The 20,130-nt window shown below is 41.8% G+C and overlaps 1 protein-coding gene across 1 annotated transcript; it reads right to left on the reverse strand.

Annotated features, from left to right (window-relative positions):
* Window positions 1-1,999: 1,999 nt before the first annotated feature.
* CRKL (CRK like proto-oncogene, adaptor protein) lies at window positions 2,000-15,375 on the reverse strand. The gene is made up of 3 exons (XM_084538938.1): window positions 14,569-15,375; window positions 11,471-11,927; window positions 2,000-2,739 (listed from the first exon to the last, which is right to left on the reverse strand). The coding sequence occupies exons 1-3, from the start codon at window positions 14,880-14,882 to the stop codon at window positions 2,605-2,607; spliced, it is 906 nt and encodes a 301-aa protein (XP_084395064.1). The 5' UTR covers window positions 14,883-15,375; the 3' UTR covers window positions 2,000-2,604.
* Window positions 15,376-20,130: the final 4,755 nt, after the last annotated feature.

The raw sequence follows: 20,130 nt of genomic DNA on the forward strand, positions 1-20,130 counted from the left end.
TGTTCGTCTGGGGCCCAAAACCAGGTTCACAGAGATGTACGAACTCTCATCTTTGCATCAGATCCCACTGCAAACAAATTTTGCATAGTTTTGAAGGAAAATAGTTTGCTTTTCTGCAGTATCAGAACATAATTGAACCTAAAACAATGCTTGTGTTCAAAGCGTATACCTTATTCAATGAGGAGATCAGTCAAGACACTTATTTTAGTGACAAAATCCAGGTTAAAAGTTGTGTTCAAGATCTCAAATCTCACAGTATTTATTCATGGACTTTAACATGCAAAAGAAGAATTCTACAACCAGTTTTCTGAAGAGCTACCTGCAGCTAGGTCAGGTCTGAAATAAGCTTTCTCTGCAGCAGACTGAGTTTAGTGCAGTTTCTGTATTCACATGATGACTCTCAGTAGTACAATCTATGTAGTAAACTTCAGGTGGAGTTGGGGCACAGAAGAATCACAACCTCCTCTAGTTAAGAGAGCTGCATAGCTTTTCTTTGCAAGACAACCTGTCAGCGCCTATTGTCAAGAAATTCTTTCAGCACCAAACACTTCAGTCAATGCTACGCTACTTCACAGTTAATTTGGTAGTAAAATGCTCTACAAGAACTTCTAGACTGTCAGCCACCTGATTAATACTACAGAAAATAACTAACAGATGAACCGAGTTTCTTAAAAAGAAAACAACCACAGCATTTTACATCTCTTGTTGTAAATGCCATTTTCGCATTTCTTCAGTGCCTTCCATTTAAGGGTCTCACAGCACCTTCACAGGAGTGAGAACAATGTTCTTTTACTAGGAAACAGTGACACAAATCAACAAGAAAACATGCTGGAACTTAAGATGACAACTTCCATATAATTTAACACTTGTAAGAAGTGGTACAGTTCTGCAGGTGTCTGAAGTTTCTCATTTTGCTACAACTGACAGCCTTCACAAGTTGAAAAATGAATGTATTGTAGCACTGCTGTTTTCCTGTCAGATATTCCTGGCTTTCTGCAGCAGGCATTTTTCTTTATGCAGGCTGTCTGAAAAGGGAGGTTTCATAGTTACAGTCTTTGCAGACATGTTACTCTGTTAATTTGGCGTTATTTTTAAAAGAGCATTCCAGTTCACCTAGAAAACACATTTAAAGAGGAAGGTAGAAGACAGCACTGTACCTAAGCTTTCATATCCTGTAAATGGGCTAAGGACTTACCCTGCATGGCATTAATTATACTTACATAGCTACAGCCACGTAGATCCCTACTTTAGGTACAACAGTACAGCTTATGTACAGAAAAGGGGAAAAAACTATACTGATAAAAGACTTTGTGGCCTCCTCCAGCCTGAGCATTCACTTATCTGACAGGGAACCCAGGCAGCTGACTCCAATTCACCATTTTCTGGAGGGTGCTGGGAGTAGGAGGGATCTGGGGCATGTATAAGCCAGAGCCAACTCATTTGGAGGGGGTAAAAATTGTAGCATGCAGAGGATCTGTGATACAAGGGAGTGATGGGGAGAAAAAAAAAGGCCCAAAATGAAGAAGAACACAGTTCTGGAAGAGAAGCACGGCAACGCGGAGACACCCTGGAAAAAAGGTACTGTGTTTAAGGAGTCTTAAGCGAGGTGGGGCTGGCTTAGCTAGGGAACTCTGGAGTGATAAGGGAACCTGCAGAGAAATAGGTATAAAAGGTTTATGCTTAAATAAGAGGATTCCATCAGTATTTATCAGGTTCTTCTGTCCTGGTCCTTTTGTACTTCTCCACGCTGTGGTGAACTGACTCTTCTGTCTACCAAGTAACAGCTTGGTGACAAGCACTGCTGTGGCAGTAAACCAGACTTTCAGCACAGCAGAGGAGCTGTACATAGACCAGGCCAAAGTGTTTCCCTTTAAAGCTCACTTACTATAGTTAGTGCTCGCAAAATCAACAGAAATGCGTTAAGTATGTCAAAAATGAGTTACGAGTATTAACCCCTCCTAAATTTCCTTATAAATAAATGCCTCAGCTTCAATGCAGCTCAATCAATGGTTATCTGTATTTAACACACACTGTTTCAAGAAGGTCAACAACAAGCTCAAAAGTTAACAGAAACGAGCAGTTACTAATACAACTGCTTAGAATACATAGCTTCAATTATTGTCCTTTAAAGAGACCATCATCGTAAATGTACTACCTTAGGACAGGTTCACTTAAAACTATGTCTTCTTCAGTCCTAAAATTGCATTTTTGTTGTTGCTTTTTGTTGGACAGTAACACGAGTTGCATGTTTGATCTAAGGTTAGGGCTCTTCCTACTAAGCAGGCCAGAACAAGCCCGTGGAAGTCTTAAGAAAGGTTTTCCTCCCATACTTGTCTGCCACACACCTTGCGGTTCAGTCTTCTCCAGCTTACAGCCCAATACAGTTTTAAAAGTGAAACCAAATTCTGGTTGATGCAACTACGGCATGAAGGTCAGGCAGTGACTTGGGTTGTATGTATTCCAAATGTATATTAAAAGAACTGTCAAACTGCAGCAAGCTGGAAAATGGGCAATGCTAGCAACGTGCCATTTAGTCATTCCACCTCAAACAATGCTAATGATAGCCAGGAAAATGAAGCAGCAGTGTAAGTTGGGTAAAGGGAATCATTCATTCTCATCTGGGTTTTGAGGGTCAAATATTTTGACATGTGTGAAGGGGAAAAGCCCTTTCCGACCGTTGACTTCTCCTTCCCACTGACCGTTTATATTCATCCTTGTAACCTTCACAATATCTCCGACCTGCAGAATTAAAAAAAAAATATAAAAAAAATCACACATAAGAATCTTACCTCAGATACAAATCTAATGAAGAACAATAAATACAATCCCATCACTTAAAAGAAAATTGATATAAGCTTCAAAGGGAAAGAAAAGTTAGTTTTACTCAACTAAAACACAGACACCATTCCTAAACATGATGTCTGCATTTGCTTTGAAAACTTTAACTAATGGGATACTTACGTATTTCAATAAATTACTGAACCACGCCTTTTCCTGTAGGAAAGCTTACTTCATGCAGCCATATATTTAGCTTAGATGTAAACTGACATCACTAAAGCTACCATAAATAATGAGATGCAAACCCCATTCAAAATAGCACAGCCCTCACTGGGTTTAGCATTAACATGCTTATTTCAAAGAAAATTTAGCTTTTCAAAGAACGATTCCTGTGACAGAGAAACCACTACGTGAAGTTCTACTTCTGACTACCACAGCCTAAGAAACTTGTGTAGTTTTCTAAAACAATGATACACTTCTCAAATGTTTTTAATAAGCATTAGATATGCAGATAGTAGCTTTATCTGGTGCTTTCACCTCCACTTCCCATCAAAGAATTTGGAACAGGAACAACATGTCAGGCCTTTCCTATCATAACTGTCTCTTCTATTTGGTGGTGAAAGAAGAGAAAAGCTATGATAAAGCAAAACAAAAAATCCACCCAAATTATACTTTACCACTGTTCAGTGTCTGTATTTAACCTGAATTAGGATAATTTACAAAGCAAAATACTCAACATGACAACCAGCTTTTGAGACTGACTAAACAGTCATTTCTCCCTCAAACACTTCAGAATAGCTGAAGCCGTGGCCTGTTGCAGCAGCTCTTGAACTACACCTCCCTTCCTGTTTACTTAATTGCATCTATGTGGTAACTATAGTAAATATTAGAAAAGTGACATTAGCAGCTCATAACTAACTTCACAAAAAAGGTAGAACCTGCCTATGACTAACGGCCAGCAGTTCATAAGCTTCCTCCCCAAATGAGGTCCAAGCAATTTGTAGCTGGGTTTCAGATTACCAAACTACTTCTGCAAAATCCAAAGGAAACTAGCTTTGGTCTTGAAGGAAAAATTAGATTTTATTCTTGACACGGTGTGTATATATAACAACTTGTCCACACTATCTAAATAGCATTAACATTTACAGCTGATGCAGATAGTTCAAGGGCCTTGGCAAAGGACCTTAGATTAAAACGTTTCAGATAAATTTTTTTTTAGTTTTCCAAAAAGGAAAAAAGCCGAGTCCACAAAATATCTTGCAGGAAACGCATCACCAGGTGATCCAAAGCCTGTTTAAAGCAGTTACCATTACTTCAATAGATATTTTTGACAACCACTCTGAAATATTCAGAAACCTTGAGCAAAGTTTAAGACACAACCACGAACTCTTTGGCAGTCACTCAGTGTTACATCTCTTAAAATAAGATGTCTCAAACATTGAAACTCTTTCCAGATATTTAAGCTTGACGTGTATTAGAATTGGACATTAACTCAAAATGTGTTGTTCTGTTCCCACCCAAATCCTCCCTCACCCTGCTTTTCTCATTACTTAGCGCTTTCCCCCTCCCCTTTCCCATCCGGAAATTCAAGACTCGCACTTGAGACAACTTTAATCCTGTGCTTTCAAGAGAGGAGAAAGTCCTCTGATCCCCACACAGTTTTGGGATATAATTGAGAGTCTCTTAAACTGTCAACTTTATGCATGCTGCTCATAAATTCAAACATGAAGCCAACATGTCCTACTGAGTAGTTAGACATTGCCCAGGTCATTTAGCACACACAGATAGCATTAATTTGACTGGCTTTCTTCTCTTGGTGGACTACTGCAGCACGCTTTGTGTTTTTGATAAAAAGCACAATTTGTCTGACTTCTCGTTAAATGGAAAGTCTAGAGAAAGCTTTAAATAGTAACAAGATGATTTAAACAGGAACCTAACAAAAGTCTCTTTAGGAAAAGGCTGATAACATCTATAAATAGTCAGTGTTGCACTGCTAGATTTAAAATAACCCTTGAAGACAGATTCAAGTTCCAGGTTTTAGACTCGAAATCATGAAGGCACATCTGACACAACAGTTAAAACCCAGCAGGAAACTGCATTTACCCCACACCACGCAAACAATCTATTTGGAAACACTCTAATCTTATTCCTGGGATGGGGAGGGGAATCAGTAGTACACAGAATCAAACACGTGGACTTTTTTTTTTTGTCTGACAACTTAATTCTGGACACATGCTGTAAAGATCAATCCAAAATTAATTCAGAAGCTCTAGGAAAACATACTTCAGTTTGACTCTGATTTCTACAGCTTGAACAGGTTGGGAGTCTTAGTTTAGTTGAGCAAAAAATGATAGAAAATGGCAATTTAAGTATCACCTTGCAAAAAAAACAGTGCAGTCTAACAATGCAAAGTGTTCTTTACACTGCTGGGCAGGTAAAGTTGCTACAAATCAGTAGCAGCTGTTAAAGAGTGATAGGTGAGAAAAGGTTCGCAAAAAACATAAAAAAAAAATATACCAAGGACTTGAATAGTAGAGTGATTTGCAATAAACAGATCTCTTTTTTTCCCAAAGGAAAGCTGCCGAATATCCCCTCATGCTGTATTATTTACACAAAATACAGTCCCTTGAGAAAATTAAATGAAACAGCATGCTGAAACAAGATTTTTGGGGAAGGAATCTTGATGTCATGATAAAATCATTCTTGGATTTCATAAAGACTCTTTTTGAGAGCATCTCTAGAATCTGGTCAAGTAGTCTCTATGGGCATCCCTCCCAAGTACTAACTGCAAGCAGTATTTGGTAAAGTCTCTTTAAAGCCTGTCAGCTGAGGTGTGATCTCCTACTAAAGTTATTTAACATGCTATTGTTTTCAGAGAATATTTTGGGCTAGTCAGAAGGATTGTCTTATGATTAGGCACAGGACAGAGTCAGGAGTCCTGGTTCTATTGTCATTTCTGCCACAAACTTCCTGTATGATTCTGGACAGCTCATGGGCCCTTATCTATAAATTAGGCTAATGCTTCCTTAGTCTCAGCATCTCTCAGACAAATAACTCACTTGCAAAGCATGCCAGCATCACTAGATGGAAGTAGCACCTACTGAAGTGAGTAATATTTCTGAAATGCAGCCATTTGGTTCCACCCAAACGATAAAATCAAAGCGTATTTTAGATAGCATCCTTTCATTACGTCCCTGTTACAGCACGAATTCAAAGCCCCAGGGAAATGTGAGTTGTGGAACATGCCAGTCAGAAAGGTGACTTCATTCACTCCAGACTCCTCTGTACCTGTCTTCCACTTGAAGCTGATTCATACACTGCACAAGGTTCCTGCATGCCATTTGAGTCACGTAGTCCATTAATTCAGCATGTTTTAGACATATTCCATCAAAGAAATCACTTGATATCCCACTGTCCCCCAAAATGTATAAAACTAAACAAAAGAGGCAGAATTCAGTTGTATACCAAGGAGAACGAATCAATACTTTGAAGGAGCCGGTGCTCTAAGTATTAGAAGATTCTAGAAACCAAATGGCTGATAGCACACCTTTATTGCCCTGATCTTGATGCTGCGCGCCAGAACAATAACAGCTGATGCCTCAAGTCATTCTGACCTGAGGAAAGACCTTTGATCGTTCCTGAGATGTGAGAGCAGGTCAAAGGGCAGTGCAGAAGTGCTGAAACCCCAGATGCAGTTAACCTAGCCTCACCTAGAAAGAACGCTGCAGTGTGTACCTCAAGTAGAGCCAGAGCTGGGCTTAGAGCACCACAACAAAGAGCAGTTTTCATTAAATTGTGATAGCCTGTCCCCATCTGCTAAGCATGCTGTCACAACAGTCCAGAATCCGGAGAGCTCAGAACTCCCATGAACAGTCAGTCACTCTTTAGCCACACTAAAACTCATTTTAGCACAGGAACTCGTCTAGATTATCCCCATCGCTTTCAGTTTCATCTGAAAATAAACTCTGCAAACAGTTCTGAGGGTAAACATGTGTTAAATTGCGAGGCACTGACTGTTGTCCTGATGGGAACGATAAAGAATTCTGACTGGAAAAGGAAGCCCCAAAGGCTAAGAACGCACACAGCGTCCAATGTAATTGGCAGTTGCATTTTCAAAGATAGCGTACTGAAAAGTTTGTGTGTATCAGCAGATACAGAAATCCTGCCACCAACATCACTTTCAATTCAATGGTTCTCCAAGCTAAAGCTCTGTGATCAACACTTAAAACCTAGAACCTATACTTGTGTAGTTAAAGCCAAATATTTATCTTGTCAGTTAGATGCATTTTAATGTTTAAAACAGCAATAGTGAATTTCCCTGACTTAAGAGAAGCATAACACTTGTTGTCTAGTGAAAATAGCAACCTAATTTCCTAATTAAGAAAGTTCTGCTACTAGCACATCTTGCCCTACTTGTCTCAACTTTAAAGAGAAGAAAATTAACTATAACCTAATTGCAACGAGCTCAAGAGACACATTATGTCAGTTATATAACTGTGAGGAACAGGTATTTATTTCACCAAAACATCTCAGTGAAACATTAACTCCCTGATAGCACATGGATACATCTATGTGCTTGATATGCCACACACCGATAAGCTACTTCACACTATAATGTTGGCACAGGTTTGGGGAAAAAAATCGCTATGATAAAAAAAAAAAGCTATAAAAATATAACGAAGCTCTGTATATATATATAAAACCTTAAGATTCCCTAACACTGTCATGTCAGATTTGGATGTGAACTCTAGGACTACCACTGACTTCAAAGTGGTTTATGACACTTACTACAATGCTTGCAGTATATTTAAGAACCATTATTTAAACACATGGTGTATTTAAAACATCCTTAAGTCATTCCACACCATTTGATAAAGGAATTTGTAGTTCACAACCTGAGCCAACCTTCAAACAGCTCACCAGTTTTTAAGGGAATTACCTACCATTAGTTTACCTACTGACCAGGCTAGGCACGAAGAACTCTGTTGTGTAGCTATTAGCAATTAATCATCTTCCTTGGATCCAAGCAAAAAGTCCAAATACCAACAGATAAACTCCTTTTTAAGGTAAAATGCAGCAGGTCTTAGGCTTCTGGGCACTGCATAGGCTGGTTTCAGATGAGGCTTCATTAGCAGGCTGGCTGAAGAACTCCAAGTTATAAATGATGAGAAACTCTAAGGTAGACTTTGCTGTTCTGTACCTTAGTGACAGAGCAAACAGTCCCTGCATCACCGTGCGGTGCTGGTTTGTGTAACCTTTGAACGCAGGGCTGTCCTCCTCATTTTCCCACGGAAAATCAGGGGTGAAGAGGCGCAGTACATAGTCCCGTAACGTAGAGTTCTAGTTCCCATAAACGCAGGACACTGCATCCCTGTCCTTCGTATTTCTTCCTCTAGAGCACCAGAAAGGAAGGAAACTGCCTCTTGGCTGAAAGCACACAACTAGAGGAACAGACCTGGGCTGATGCTTTTGTGTGTGTGTGTGTGCGTGCGTGCAGTATTCTTGAAAACACTACACACAGTAGTAATCAAAATTAGTAAAGTTGCAGTGAGAAACTGCAGACAATCATCCCGCTAAAAAGCATTAAATGTGAACGGCCTATGTAATTAATAGAACTGACCACAGTCATGTGTGAATCTTTCACATACAATAAACTTATCGTAGGCTTTACTAATTGTTCACTGCTGCAGTGGGATGCACAAAACTATATGCACAGTAACTGTACGTTTGGGGATGACAGCAATATCTAAAATTGGTATTTTAGCTTGTAAAGCAGATTGCTGATGTTTTATCTTAGAGAATAAAAGTAGAGCATATAATGCAACAGGACCAAATCCCCATTTCGATGTTAGTCACTCCAGGAATATAAATATGGATGCTGAACAATTTTAGCCCAGTTAGGTCCAAGTTGTACCAAATGCCATGCTACCTACCTAGTATCCTTACAGGGAATCTATTGCAGACACTCTCAAACTTTCTTGCCCTTAAACTGTCACGCTTTAAATACTACTTCAAAGTTAAGCACTCCATCATTATCCAACCAACTAGATCTTGACAAGGATTTTCAAGAGAATATTCATTTTACAAGTTTAAAAAAAAACATTTCTCACATGAAAAATGTAATTACCTTCCTTAAAACCAGGTTTCTTCTCAGTAACAGTCTATGAATATTTATCTTCTCTGACAGCTTAGGTAAACAATAGCGTGCAACAGACAAACTGGACCTGAAAGCAGACAGTTTGTCCCATTTTCAAGCTGAACCTTGCAAAATGGCATCCCTCCACTTAAAAGAAGCTGAGCAGGTTACCACTCAATAGCTGTATTTACTCCTGATGGTGTTCTGGTTCTTGTAAGTAGTGTCTGTGTGCTGATCACATAAAGCTCCAGCCAGCAAGCAGGCATTTTGCTTTCTTACTTTTATCAGTTTAAATGAGATTACACACAATCAGTAGCTGTACAATCATAGGAACAATTATCAGTACAAGCTGAACCATGATTGAGAGGTCATACTGAGGCACAACACTGTACAATACTATTACTCTGAAAGAACACCATTAGCTTTCTTCCCCCAAACGCCCTCATAACCCATCCTTTCCCTACCATTAGCTACCTTCCGTGCTCTTACCAAAGAGAAGCTTCTAGTCTAAATGAACCCTATTATTTCTAAGAATGTTGAACTATGACCTCGAATGGTTCAGATTATTTAGTGAGAAGCAAAGCCCTGACAAGGTTGGGATTAATACATCAGAGCCCAGCAGGTGTTAGGCAAGCTGAAGGAAGATAATGAAAAGAATCTGGAATTTTCTTTAAGGATAGAACACATGACAAAAATGTTGCTATAATGAGGTTGTTAATGTTCCCTGTGCATGGAAGGAGAAGCTGTAACCACCAATTTTAATGAAAATGTAGATCAATTCCCAGAATTCTACTTCTGAAACCTCTTGAGAAGCCACAGTGTGACTAAGGTGAACCTGTGAAAAAATAGACTCCATAGGAAGACAAAATATACCAGGGGTGGGAGATGCAAAGACACGAAGCCATAAGCAATTGGAGATCAGTGGAACAGAAGAATATTTCAAACAGAATTTCAGCAACTTGAAGGTTCCAAAGAACTCTGACCTATATGTTGGTCACAGAATTAATCCTACCACTACATTCTGGCAGCTAAAATTAACTAGATCACTAAACAGCAAATCAGAAAAATCTATTTGAGAGCCATCCTTCCACACAGTTCTGCTACCCTGCAGCAAAGCAAGCTCCCTGAAGTAATTCCACGACACACTGATAACAACAGCATCAATTGCTGCCAAAACTATTCACACTTCTGAAAACAGAGCAAGGCAAGTGATCTTCTGTACGGTACAGCTGGCAGTGAATTTACATTTCTTCCTATGATAATTTTCACACCTTGTTCATGAATAGCAAGCAACTAGTTTTCCTAAGACTCAAAAAAAATCCAGTGATACATATTTAATTTCTAACCCTCTGAGAGTAATCACTTGTAGAAATTTTACAAGAGGAAAAAGCCTTAAGGTAACTTTTATTAGCGACTTCCAATTATTCATAAAACCTTAGTCTAAGTATCAGCTATAGCTAACAGCCTCAACTTGCAAACTAACAGGGCAAGGGCAACAGGCAAAGTTCAAAAGTATTTTTAAAACCACTATTTTACTTGCTAAAACGCTGTTGCTTCCTTTGCTTGTTTCCTTGCATTTGCTCCTTGAAGTATTTTACCACATTCAAATTTCATCACTCAGAACAACCACCAATAGCACTGCTTCCAGGTGAGACATTTCTGAAGCATGAGTTAACTAACTTTCAGTATAGTCAAAGCATGGGAGTAAGAGTGTCTGTATCCTAGATATAGTTTCAAAAACTTCTTCCATTCCATCATTTATGCCAATTTAATTACAATTGTAACATGAATTCTTTACCATTTAAAGAATAAAGCTCTAAAACCTTTAAGACGTCCCTAATAGAAAAAAAAAAAAGTGTTTTGGCAAGCACAGGAACTTATTAGAAGCTCAACACAAGGTTAGAGGCTACACTACAGTCTTTCATCTTATAAATAAACGCACCCTTCCCCTCCCCTTCTAGGTCTTAAGACCATTTCTCAAATTCCAATTTTCAAAAAAAATCTAGAGTCCTTCAGAAGACTCTTCTGCTTCTTTGTATTTCTGATGTGCCCAGACACAAGCTCTCAACACTAGCGTACTTCATGCTACAGCTGAGGATCAAAAAATAAGTAAAAATCTGTTCATAAACAATCCTTACCTTTCTCTGAAGGACGCTACTGCCAGTTCTCAACCTGGAACACTGCAACAATTAAACACCCCTTTCCTTCCCCAAGGTAAGGTGGAGAAGCAGGTCATCCCCCCTAGCACTTACTCCCACAGTAGGATGTATACATTCTACTACCCTTGAGCGTATTTTCACTGTTGCAGAGGCAAGAAAACAGTAAATTAAGTATAGGTTCTGACATAACTTAGTCACTTTTCTCAAAGGAAGTGGTATAGATGAAGCAATTCTTGTAATCTTCCTTTAGAACCTAACAGAACTTCTCAGTCCCTCAACACAGCTGAGCAGACTCCATATGAAGTCATTTACACCAACTTTGCCACTAACAATTTTTTGTTTCTTATTCTACAAAACCATTGAACAACTGTCAGACTTGAAAGGAAAAGAAACTTACCTCTAGTGCCAGTGCAGTCTTGTCATAAGCACAGGGTACTCTCTTTTGGATAGCTTTGGCATAGACTGGTCCATTCTGTGTTGACGGCAGAGGATTGATCACTGCTCCCGGTGTACTGGATACCGAGGGAAGGGGACTCGTGGTCTGAGGCTGAGCATAAGCATGGGCAGGTTCTGGAATACCGTAGCTGTTGGAATTCCTGTTTCCATGCTTCCCATGAGATCTGACTAGCTTTTCTACATAAGGAACAGGAATCATCCCAATCCGACCATCCTTGTTTCTGGCACTCCACCACTGTTCTTCTGGCTTCTCTACGATTGCCAGTATTTCACCCTTTTTAAATGGAAGATCCTCAGCATCATTGCCAGGAAAGTCATACAGAGTCCGAACATATTCCAAATTTTCTTCTGCAGTGGACATAGGGGCAGATCCAGATCCTGTTGGTGGACTTGGATACCTAAGTTTAAAAAAGTCAGTATTATCAATAGCTATCCCATAGCTATTGTTCTGTATTTCCAGTAACAAAGCCAACCACCACTTTTACACTAGGACCACCAAATGAAAGAGAACTACCTACGTTCACCTTTATAACAAAACTATTGGCTTGGTAACACTGGGAAACGTTTAACAAGTTTAACTCATACTCTCAAGCAATTACCTAAGTACCCATCTTATTTTCCCCAGAAATCCAATAAAAAACTATCGGGGATGCAAAAATTGGGAGAAATAATGCAAAATCTTATCTATTGGTTTACTTTTTCTTTTTTGGATCATTTTGAAGATGTTAGGGTAGATTAAAATGATTTCTATAGCTTAAGTGACAAGAGGCCACGATACTTAAATGAAAAAGATTTGGGTGTTTTGGGGTGAGGAGGGGAAGGGCTCTCAGAGAGCTAACTAATCCTCTTCAGTTCTTTGCATTCACGTTTTTAACCTCAGCATCCACTTTCCTCAAGAATTCAGAAACTCTGAGTGCCAGACTTGAGGGAGCATAGTGGAAAAAGAGAAAAGTAAGAGGAGGATATGATAATCTCAAATCTTTCTGATTCTATAGGCAGTAGAGCATCTTTGTACCAGAAAGCTGCTGTTTATAGGTAGGGTTTTGGGGACACTCAGTCTTGTTAATACTGAAAACTGCTTTGTTTAAGAAAAGAAAGGCAGATTCTGTGTTTTTATGAGACAATACTTTATTTTCCTTTTTGGAAAGTAATATGGAATAAGCTCCCTAATCTTATTGTTACCTGTGATGCTCCTCTGAAAATGCCAACTTTTAAAGAAAAATGACAGCTAGCAATAACAGCTCTGACACAAGTGCCTGTCCACCCCTATTCTAAATCTAGTCCATTAATTTAAAAATAATAATCTGGGAATGCTACCCCTCATTCTCCCTCTTGCGTCAGGATGTTTCTTTTAAACAGAAATTCAAACCACCAACCATGTCATTGATTTTTCAAGAAGTTTAGAACAAAATTTATGCTAGAAGGAAAAACATCTAGTCAACCCCATTTGGAGTTTTATATATATCTATATAAATATAAAAGCATGTGAGTTCGCTGTATGCTTGGGGTTCCATCTGTCCCTGTATGCTGAGAGAACAACCAATGGCTGTACGGAATCAAACCTTGAAAATGAGGTGGCGTGTTCATGATGTCATGAAAACATTCACGAAATACTTCATGCAAGATTCTATACAAACACCAAGAGAGCAAGTGGCATCAGCCACGTTTAAGCATCTTGATAAAGCTCAGGAAGTCATTGCCATACATGACTGAGAAGAAGCTTTTACTGTCAGAGAGGCACAGCAGTATGCAGGTTAACAAGAACAGAGGTAAGCATAAAAATTGCTGTAGATTTGACTTTTTTCATCCAAACCATCCTGAAGTTTAAACATGCACAAAACCCTGGGCAGCTCCAGTTAAGTGTTCCTGCACCTATGAAAGGTGAGTGAATTTTTCACCTATTCACTTCTTTAGCCTCTGCACAGCCACTACCCTGAAGATGTCTCAACAGCTTTATGAGTTCTTGAAGCTGGTGCTTTGTCACATTCCTCCCACCCACCACCTGAGAGCTTTACAGGAAGACTTTTGATCACATGTGGTCAAAATTCAGTTTGACAACTTACTGTCAACCTTTGACAAGTTACTGACAGTTATTAAGAACTGGACTATGCCAAGATTAAAGTGTGGTTATAAAACTCAGTTATTTTTCCACCAAATAACTTGTCAATCTGAAAAAAAAATAAAATCTTAAACCGCAGAATTTAGAAGTAAACCAATTTTTATTTTCCATGTTATTTTTCTAGCTTTTATTTTCATTTTGTTCTATTCAGGAAGCCCCAAAGATGAAAGAAATATGTTCTAGACTTATCAATAAGCTGTTTAGTGATGCAAGCTGCAGGTATGTCCCCTGTTGGGCTCAGGACAAAGAATGATCTCATAGTCAAGTCACATTTTCCCATCCTCCTAGAAAAGCATTTCCCAGTGTAGTATATGCAGATACAAAGAGTGCCATAACCAAACTGAGATGCATGTTTTTACATTTTTGGGGGGAAATGTCACTCTAGAAGCTTGGGAAATGCTGTCCTAGAATGCATTAAAACTCAGTTAACAGGGTGAAGCAGTCTAATCACAAAGGTGTGTCATTGTGGATGCAGGGCCAGAGAGCAAGTTAAGCTCAGAGGCTGTACTTCAATCACCAAAAGGAAGATTTCTGAACCAGCTTCTCAACCTTCCTGGGAGCAGGACAATACCAGAAGGTTGATACAAAGCAAGACCACGCCCTCTCGCAAGGCAATTACAGGCAGCGACAGGGATGTACACACACTACCTTAGCATCCATCTACATGCAATGCAAGGCCAGGCCCCACGCACCATCTGGACAACGATGACCAAAAGAACAACCCATATTGGTCATCGTGCCCCAGAGCGCTGAGGACGGCTATTAGGAAGGGTTCCTGGGGAGGGCCAGAAAGAAAGGCTTCCTTGCTGCATGCAGCACGGCCCTACCTCCAGCCTTAGGGTGCTGGGGCTGAGCCCCCCGCCTCGCAGCGCCAGGAGCAGAGCTGGCGGTGGGAGTGGCGACGGGAGGGTGGCACTCACCTGGGCGCAGGCTCGATGAGGGTGGTGGTGTCCAGGTAGTGGATCTTGTAGAACTCCAGCAGGGCGGGCAGGTGGTCGAACTCCTGGTCGCCGATCTTAAAGCGGCGGTTGGGCAGGGAGTTAATGATGTAGTGGGAAACCCGCGAGTTCTCGGACACCGAGAGCACGTAGTCCCCGGGGCAGGTGGACGAGTCCCGCACCAGGAACATGCCGTGCCGCTGCCCCTGCAACCGCGTCTGCGCCTCCGCCCGGGACACTGGGCCCACGTACCAGCTGGAGCGGTCCGACGAATCGAAACGGGCGGCGGAGGACATGGCTCCGGCCGAGGAAGGCTGAGGGCGAGAGGGAGGAAGGCGACGAGCCCGAAGGCCCGGCAGGAGGAGGAGAGCCGGGGAAGGGAAGGGCCGGGCGGGGAGGCCCGGCAGGCGGAGCGGGGCTGGGGGCTAGGAGGAAGAGGCGAGCGCCCGGCCCAGCAGCGAGGAAGCCCGGGGGGGAAAGGAGGGCAGCGATGCGGCAGGAGGAAGCCCCGAGGAGCGGCTGGGCTGGGGCCGGCCGGAGCCGGCGGTCAGGGCCCCCGAGTCTCCCTCAGCGGCGGGGCGTGCGGGGCATCCTTCCCGCCTCTCCCTCAGGCCTGCGGCGGGCCCGGGCGGGCGGGTGGCGAAGAGCAGCGGCGGCCGGCGAGGGATAAAGCGGCGAGGGCGGCCGGCCGGCTGCGACAGCGGCCGGGAGAAGGGAAGGGAAGGAGGGAGGGCTCGGCCGGCCGGCAGCGGGGCGCTGGGAGGGGGCTCGGTGTCCCGGCGCTCGGTGCCGTCCCGTTCCCTCCCCTCACGGATCCGAGCACCAAAATGGCGGCGGCGCCGGGCGCACCGCCCCGCGCAGGCGCCTCGCGCCCGCCTGAGGGGAGCGCGGCGGGGGAGGGGCGGCGCCGCTGAGGGAGGCGGCCCTGGAGGTGGCGGGCGGCCCCGTGCCTCGGTCTCCTTATTTGACGGGCTGCAGGAGGTCAAACGAGCCCCCGGCGCAATAACTGGGGTCCTCCCTGCCTGTGTGTGTGGTGGGGGAGTAATATGTGTAATATGTGTGTGAAAGGCGGCAAGATGGGAGGGAGGGAGCACCGCCCGCCTCCCCGCGCCAGCTGTAGGCGGTCTGTGCCGCAGGTCGCCCCCAAATGCCCGCCTGGTCCCCTCAGGTGAAGGTGTCTGAGGGGACAATGGCGCTCCTCTGCCTTCTCCTTGTCCTCCTGGGGCCTTCCTTGCTCGGTGCTGCCCGGGCTTTGCCCCCCGCCATGCCTCGGGCAGCCCTGGGGCTTCCCTTCCCTCCCGGCTCTGCAGGGTGCAGGCTGCAGGCAGCTGTTGGCAGGGCTCGCCTTCCCTGAGGATGTGTTGCCCTATTAATGCCTATTTATTAAGGGCCAAAGTGGACCACCGCGATAATCTCTTCTGATCTAGATATCTATACAACTTCCTACAGGCTGAGAGAGAGTTTCACCCCTTTCCACTGCCGTTCCCAGACAGCCGGGGTCAAAGCCCTTTGGGGCGCGGGCAGGGGAAGATGCTGCTGCAGCCGCTGAAGAGGAAGGAAGCCCCGGAAAGGACTCAGCAGGGCCCGCGGGCAGCAGCCGGGCAAGAGCTTGGCCTGCAGCACGCACGAGCTGCTCGAGGCTGGGAGGGAGGCCGGTTGGCGCGCCCTGACCTCAGCAGAGCAGCGCCAGCCTTGGCAGAGGGGCCTGCAGGCTCTGACGCAAATTCGGGAGAGCTGGCAGTGGTAAGCAGCACAGCCAGCTGCAATAGGTAAGGGCACGGCAGCATAAACCGCACTAAGTCCCCAGGCGTACTTGAAACCTTGGCATATGCTGTGATTTTAGCTCAGTCTCGTGGCTTGGTTTGTGCTTTTGATTTCACTTTTTTCATTTTGCTTTTGAAGCTGTCAATGTGAAATGAAGCAGTGTTTGAAAGTAAACATTTCAAATGAAGAAACAGATTTAAGATGACTACCTTGAACCTGCCTAGTGAGGCTGTTTGCAGAGTTAACTCCAGCATTGCCATCCTTCTCCCACGCTGTTGTTTTCCAAAAGATCAGTCACAGTACAGTTATGGTTTTCACTTTGTTTTTCTTCCTACGTTGGCAGCCAGTGCCAACTGAGGTGTTTGGATTGGAACGTATGGGCTGTGCCTCTGTAGACATTTAGCAGAGTTCAGATAATCTAAAATGGAAGACCCACCTAGTTCAGATTCTTATGTTTCAGAAAAAAAATAACTCAGGAAAATCTCGTAATGTCACTAACACAAAAGGATCGTAAAGTAGACCCTGAATACATATGCAGGTATCGCTTCACCAGCTGCTAAGTATAGCCATCTCCTGGGCGGAAAACAACAGCTGTTTAATCATGTAAGAGCAATATTAGCAAAACAATAGACCCAGAGATGAACAGTACCAGCCGAAAACTCACATCTATGCAAAAATATTTGTTCTTCTAGGGAAGCTTACTTAGCAGCTGTACCTTTGATCCATTCTGGCTGGTTTAAGTACTTCTGTCTGCCAATGACAGTCAGTTTTAAACACTGGTAGACAGACTGCAGTAGATTAGAAGGCTATTTTTTTTCTTTCATTTGAACAGGTTTGGTTCATTTTCTTTGTGGCTATGGCAAACTGCAGAGATTAAAAGATAGTACTTGCACTTGAATTAACAAGCCAAATAATGTTTAAAAATAATTATAAAAGCCACAAATGAGCAGCAAAATCAGTAATATGTAGTACATAAAGAGGAAATAAAAATTCCTATTGCTGCATTTTACTGAATTATAATTTTTGTTATAGTATAATAAAAATCACATGTAGTAAGTCAAATATGTAGTAATCTTGCTTCCATTTCATGTGGATAATAGTAATATCTCAAAAGAGTTGACACATGTCAGGAAAAAATAGTATTTGATCATAAAACAGTCTCTGTGCAGTACTGCACGGGATGGGATCCCCAGCTGGAGAGGCAGCATACCCACCTTCCCATCCAGAGAAGATGCTAAGGCATGGAGAGGTTTTCAGTTTGGAAGGAACTGCCACAATTTTCTGTTCTGACTTGTGTTTGTGCGGGTTGTGTGTATCCTTCAAGTAATTCTCCCTTCAGTTTCAGTAACTGGTCAATAACTAGGCCAGATCTTTTAGGTAAAATATCCCTTTTTCTACTTATACAAAGAGAAAAAGCTGATTTGTTCAAGATCATTGTTATCAGATAAGACAAGGCATAAGCTTCCTAGACTACAATCATCTCAGACGTGTTACATCCCTACAACTACATTGTGTTTAGGAAGAGTGGAGAAATGTTGAAATTTTTAGGACAGTTTAATGGCGCCACTCTACATTTTTATTATGTATAAATAAGTTTATGTTCTTTGTCTTAGGTGTTGGCAGCTTCTACCCTCAGAGAACAGCCAAATATTTGCTGCAGTACAACTGAGGAGGTAAGGATCTCTTAAAGTGCATCAGCTGCTAATGAAATAAAAACTCCATTGGCAGAATATTCCCTTGAGTAGCTCCTGCTCCTCTTACCCCATGTCCAGCTGCCTCTTTCTCCTTTTGCCAGAAACTTCTGCCCCCATCAGTAGAGCTAAATGCCAAATAAATTGTGTCTGTGGCTGGTCTCCAGGTCAGGAGGAGTAACCTTGCATCAAGGGTATAGAATGAGAATCCTTATTTCTTTCTAATCAAGTATTGGGTATGTTTCCAAGGCAAAATTAACAATACTAATTTAAACGAAGAGGAAGTGGGAAAGGATATGTTGGATTTGGAGGTAGACAGCTGGAGAAGAAATAAGTAGTGAAAGCACTTATGAAACAAAAACTGAAGCAATTACAATCACTTGTACAAATATGGAAGCCTGAAAAACTTCAGGATATCATTTCACTAATTACAAATCTAGCAAATATGCCTCTACAGCTTTACCTCTGTGCTGGCAGGAAATAGGAAAACAGATCATCAAGAAACCTTGCTGTTATTCTTCTGGACTTCCTAGTGTATCAGCACTTTAAACTTTCGTATTTTGATCACTCTGTTCTGGAAGAGTTATTTGGCTACTCTTTTAGATCCCAGAAATAATTTAGTTTTCTTAGTTCACTGTTCATCTGTCTACAATGTCTTGTACTATGCTGTTGCTGAGGAAAACGAATGCTTCTTACCGTAAGTTACAAGACTGACATATCTAGGAGAGCAGTAAAAAACAAGAAACAGAATCAGGCTAAATTCCGTATAAGTGCATGTTTTTCTTGAGATAACACAGAGTTTATGTGGGCTAATGAAGGCTACATTCTTGAAGCAATATTCTTGATAGGAAAACAGATCAATAATAATCATAGCTCAGTATATCAATCTGTAATCTCTCCTGCAATTTCTTTATAAAGGTAACTGCAGTAAACAAGCAGAACAAAGCTCTTTATATCTGCTGAGTTAGATAAAACTGCCAATTTTAAAGCACAGCAATTTTACCATTGTTACCCTATGTGTTGGTTTGGAAAAAGTACGTGCTGGACTAAAGCAAGCTACTGCTAGATGATTAGGATGGTTTAACCTAAATTAAACATCCTTGTTTTTTACCTAAACAAAATACATGCAAGTAAGATAGTGCATCTGGTAGCTTTCAATAGTCACATTATGCTCAGATAAAATTTTGGGGGTGAAAGCAAATGAAGCTTTGTTTTTAACAAATCCAAATACATAATACCTACCCTTAGGGTTAGTTCATGTAATGTAGATGTATCACACCGGTAACTTTAAATAAATAAATAACGCATCACTCCTCTGTAAGGTATATAATCAGCTTTAAGGAGCAGTTACTTCCTCATAACTGCATTCTAAGCTTTATATTGATTTGATTTGCACAGCATCCAACTGCAACGTTGAGTAAATAATGCAATCAAAAATTGCATATACTGATAAGTGGACAAACTGATTGCCTGACTATCTAAAAATCTGTATTCAAACACCAGAGGAGTGATATAGGGAAGAATCCAGAAAAAATCAAGACATTGCTTTAGCTTAATAATTTGTCACAAATATTTTACGTTCTCCTATGTAATCTAAGAATTAGCCTACCAGCTTGGTTATTTGCAATAGGAAGTAATACCCTCTAGTGGTATACACAGGAAAAGGAAAATAAGCCAGATAGAATGATTACATTTTTTCATATCATGAAATAGGCTAAAAAACATTTTGACTTGAAAAACATTAGTTATCACTGGTCTGTCAAGATATGCCAATTAAAATGTAGAATGCACTGCAGGCAATCCAGTTAGACTTGAGCTGTGTGCCTGGGTTTAGCTACAACAGCCGGATCTGGAACATGGCCTGGGTCACTACAAGTCTTGAATTGCATGTTGAGTTTGTGGGAAAAGAGATTGCTACTGCAACATTTGCAGCCCAGAAAGAGTGGTTCTTGTAATGTCCAGAGAGGTCTGCCCTTATATATGAGGGGTAATTTAATTCCTATGCATTGAAAATAACTCTGTAGGCAAAATATGAGTCCTCAGACTCCAATATTGCAGTGTAACAAAGTCTGTATTTCCAGACTGCATG

Source organism: Aythya ferina, assembly GCF_964211825.1.
Source record: "Aythya ferina genome assembly, chromosome: 17".
Lineage (NCBI taxonomy): Eukaryota > Metazoa > Chordata > Aves > Anseriformes > Anatidae > Aythya > Aythya ferina.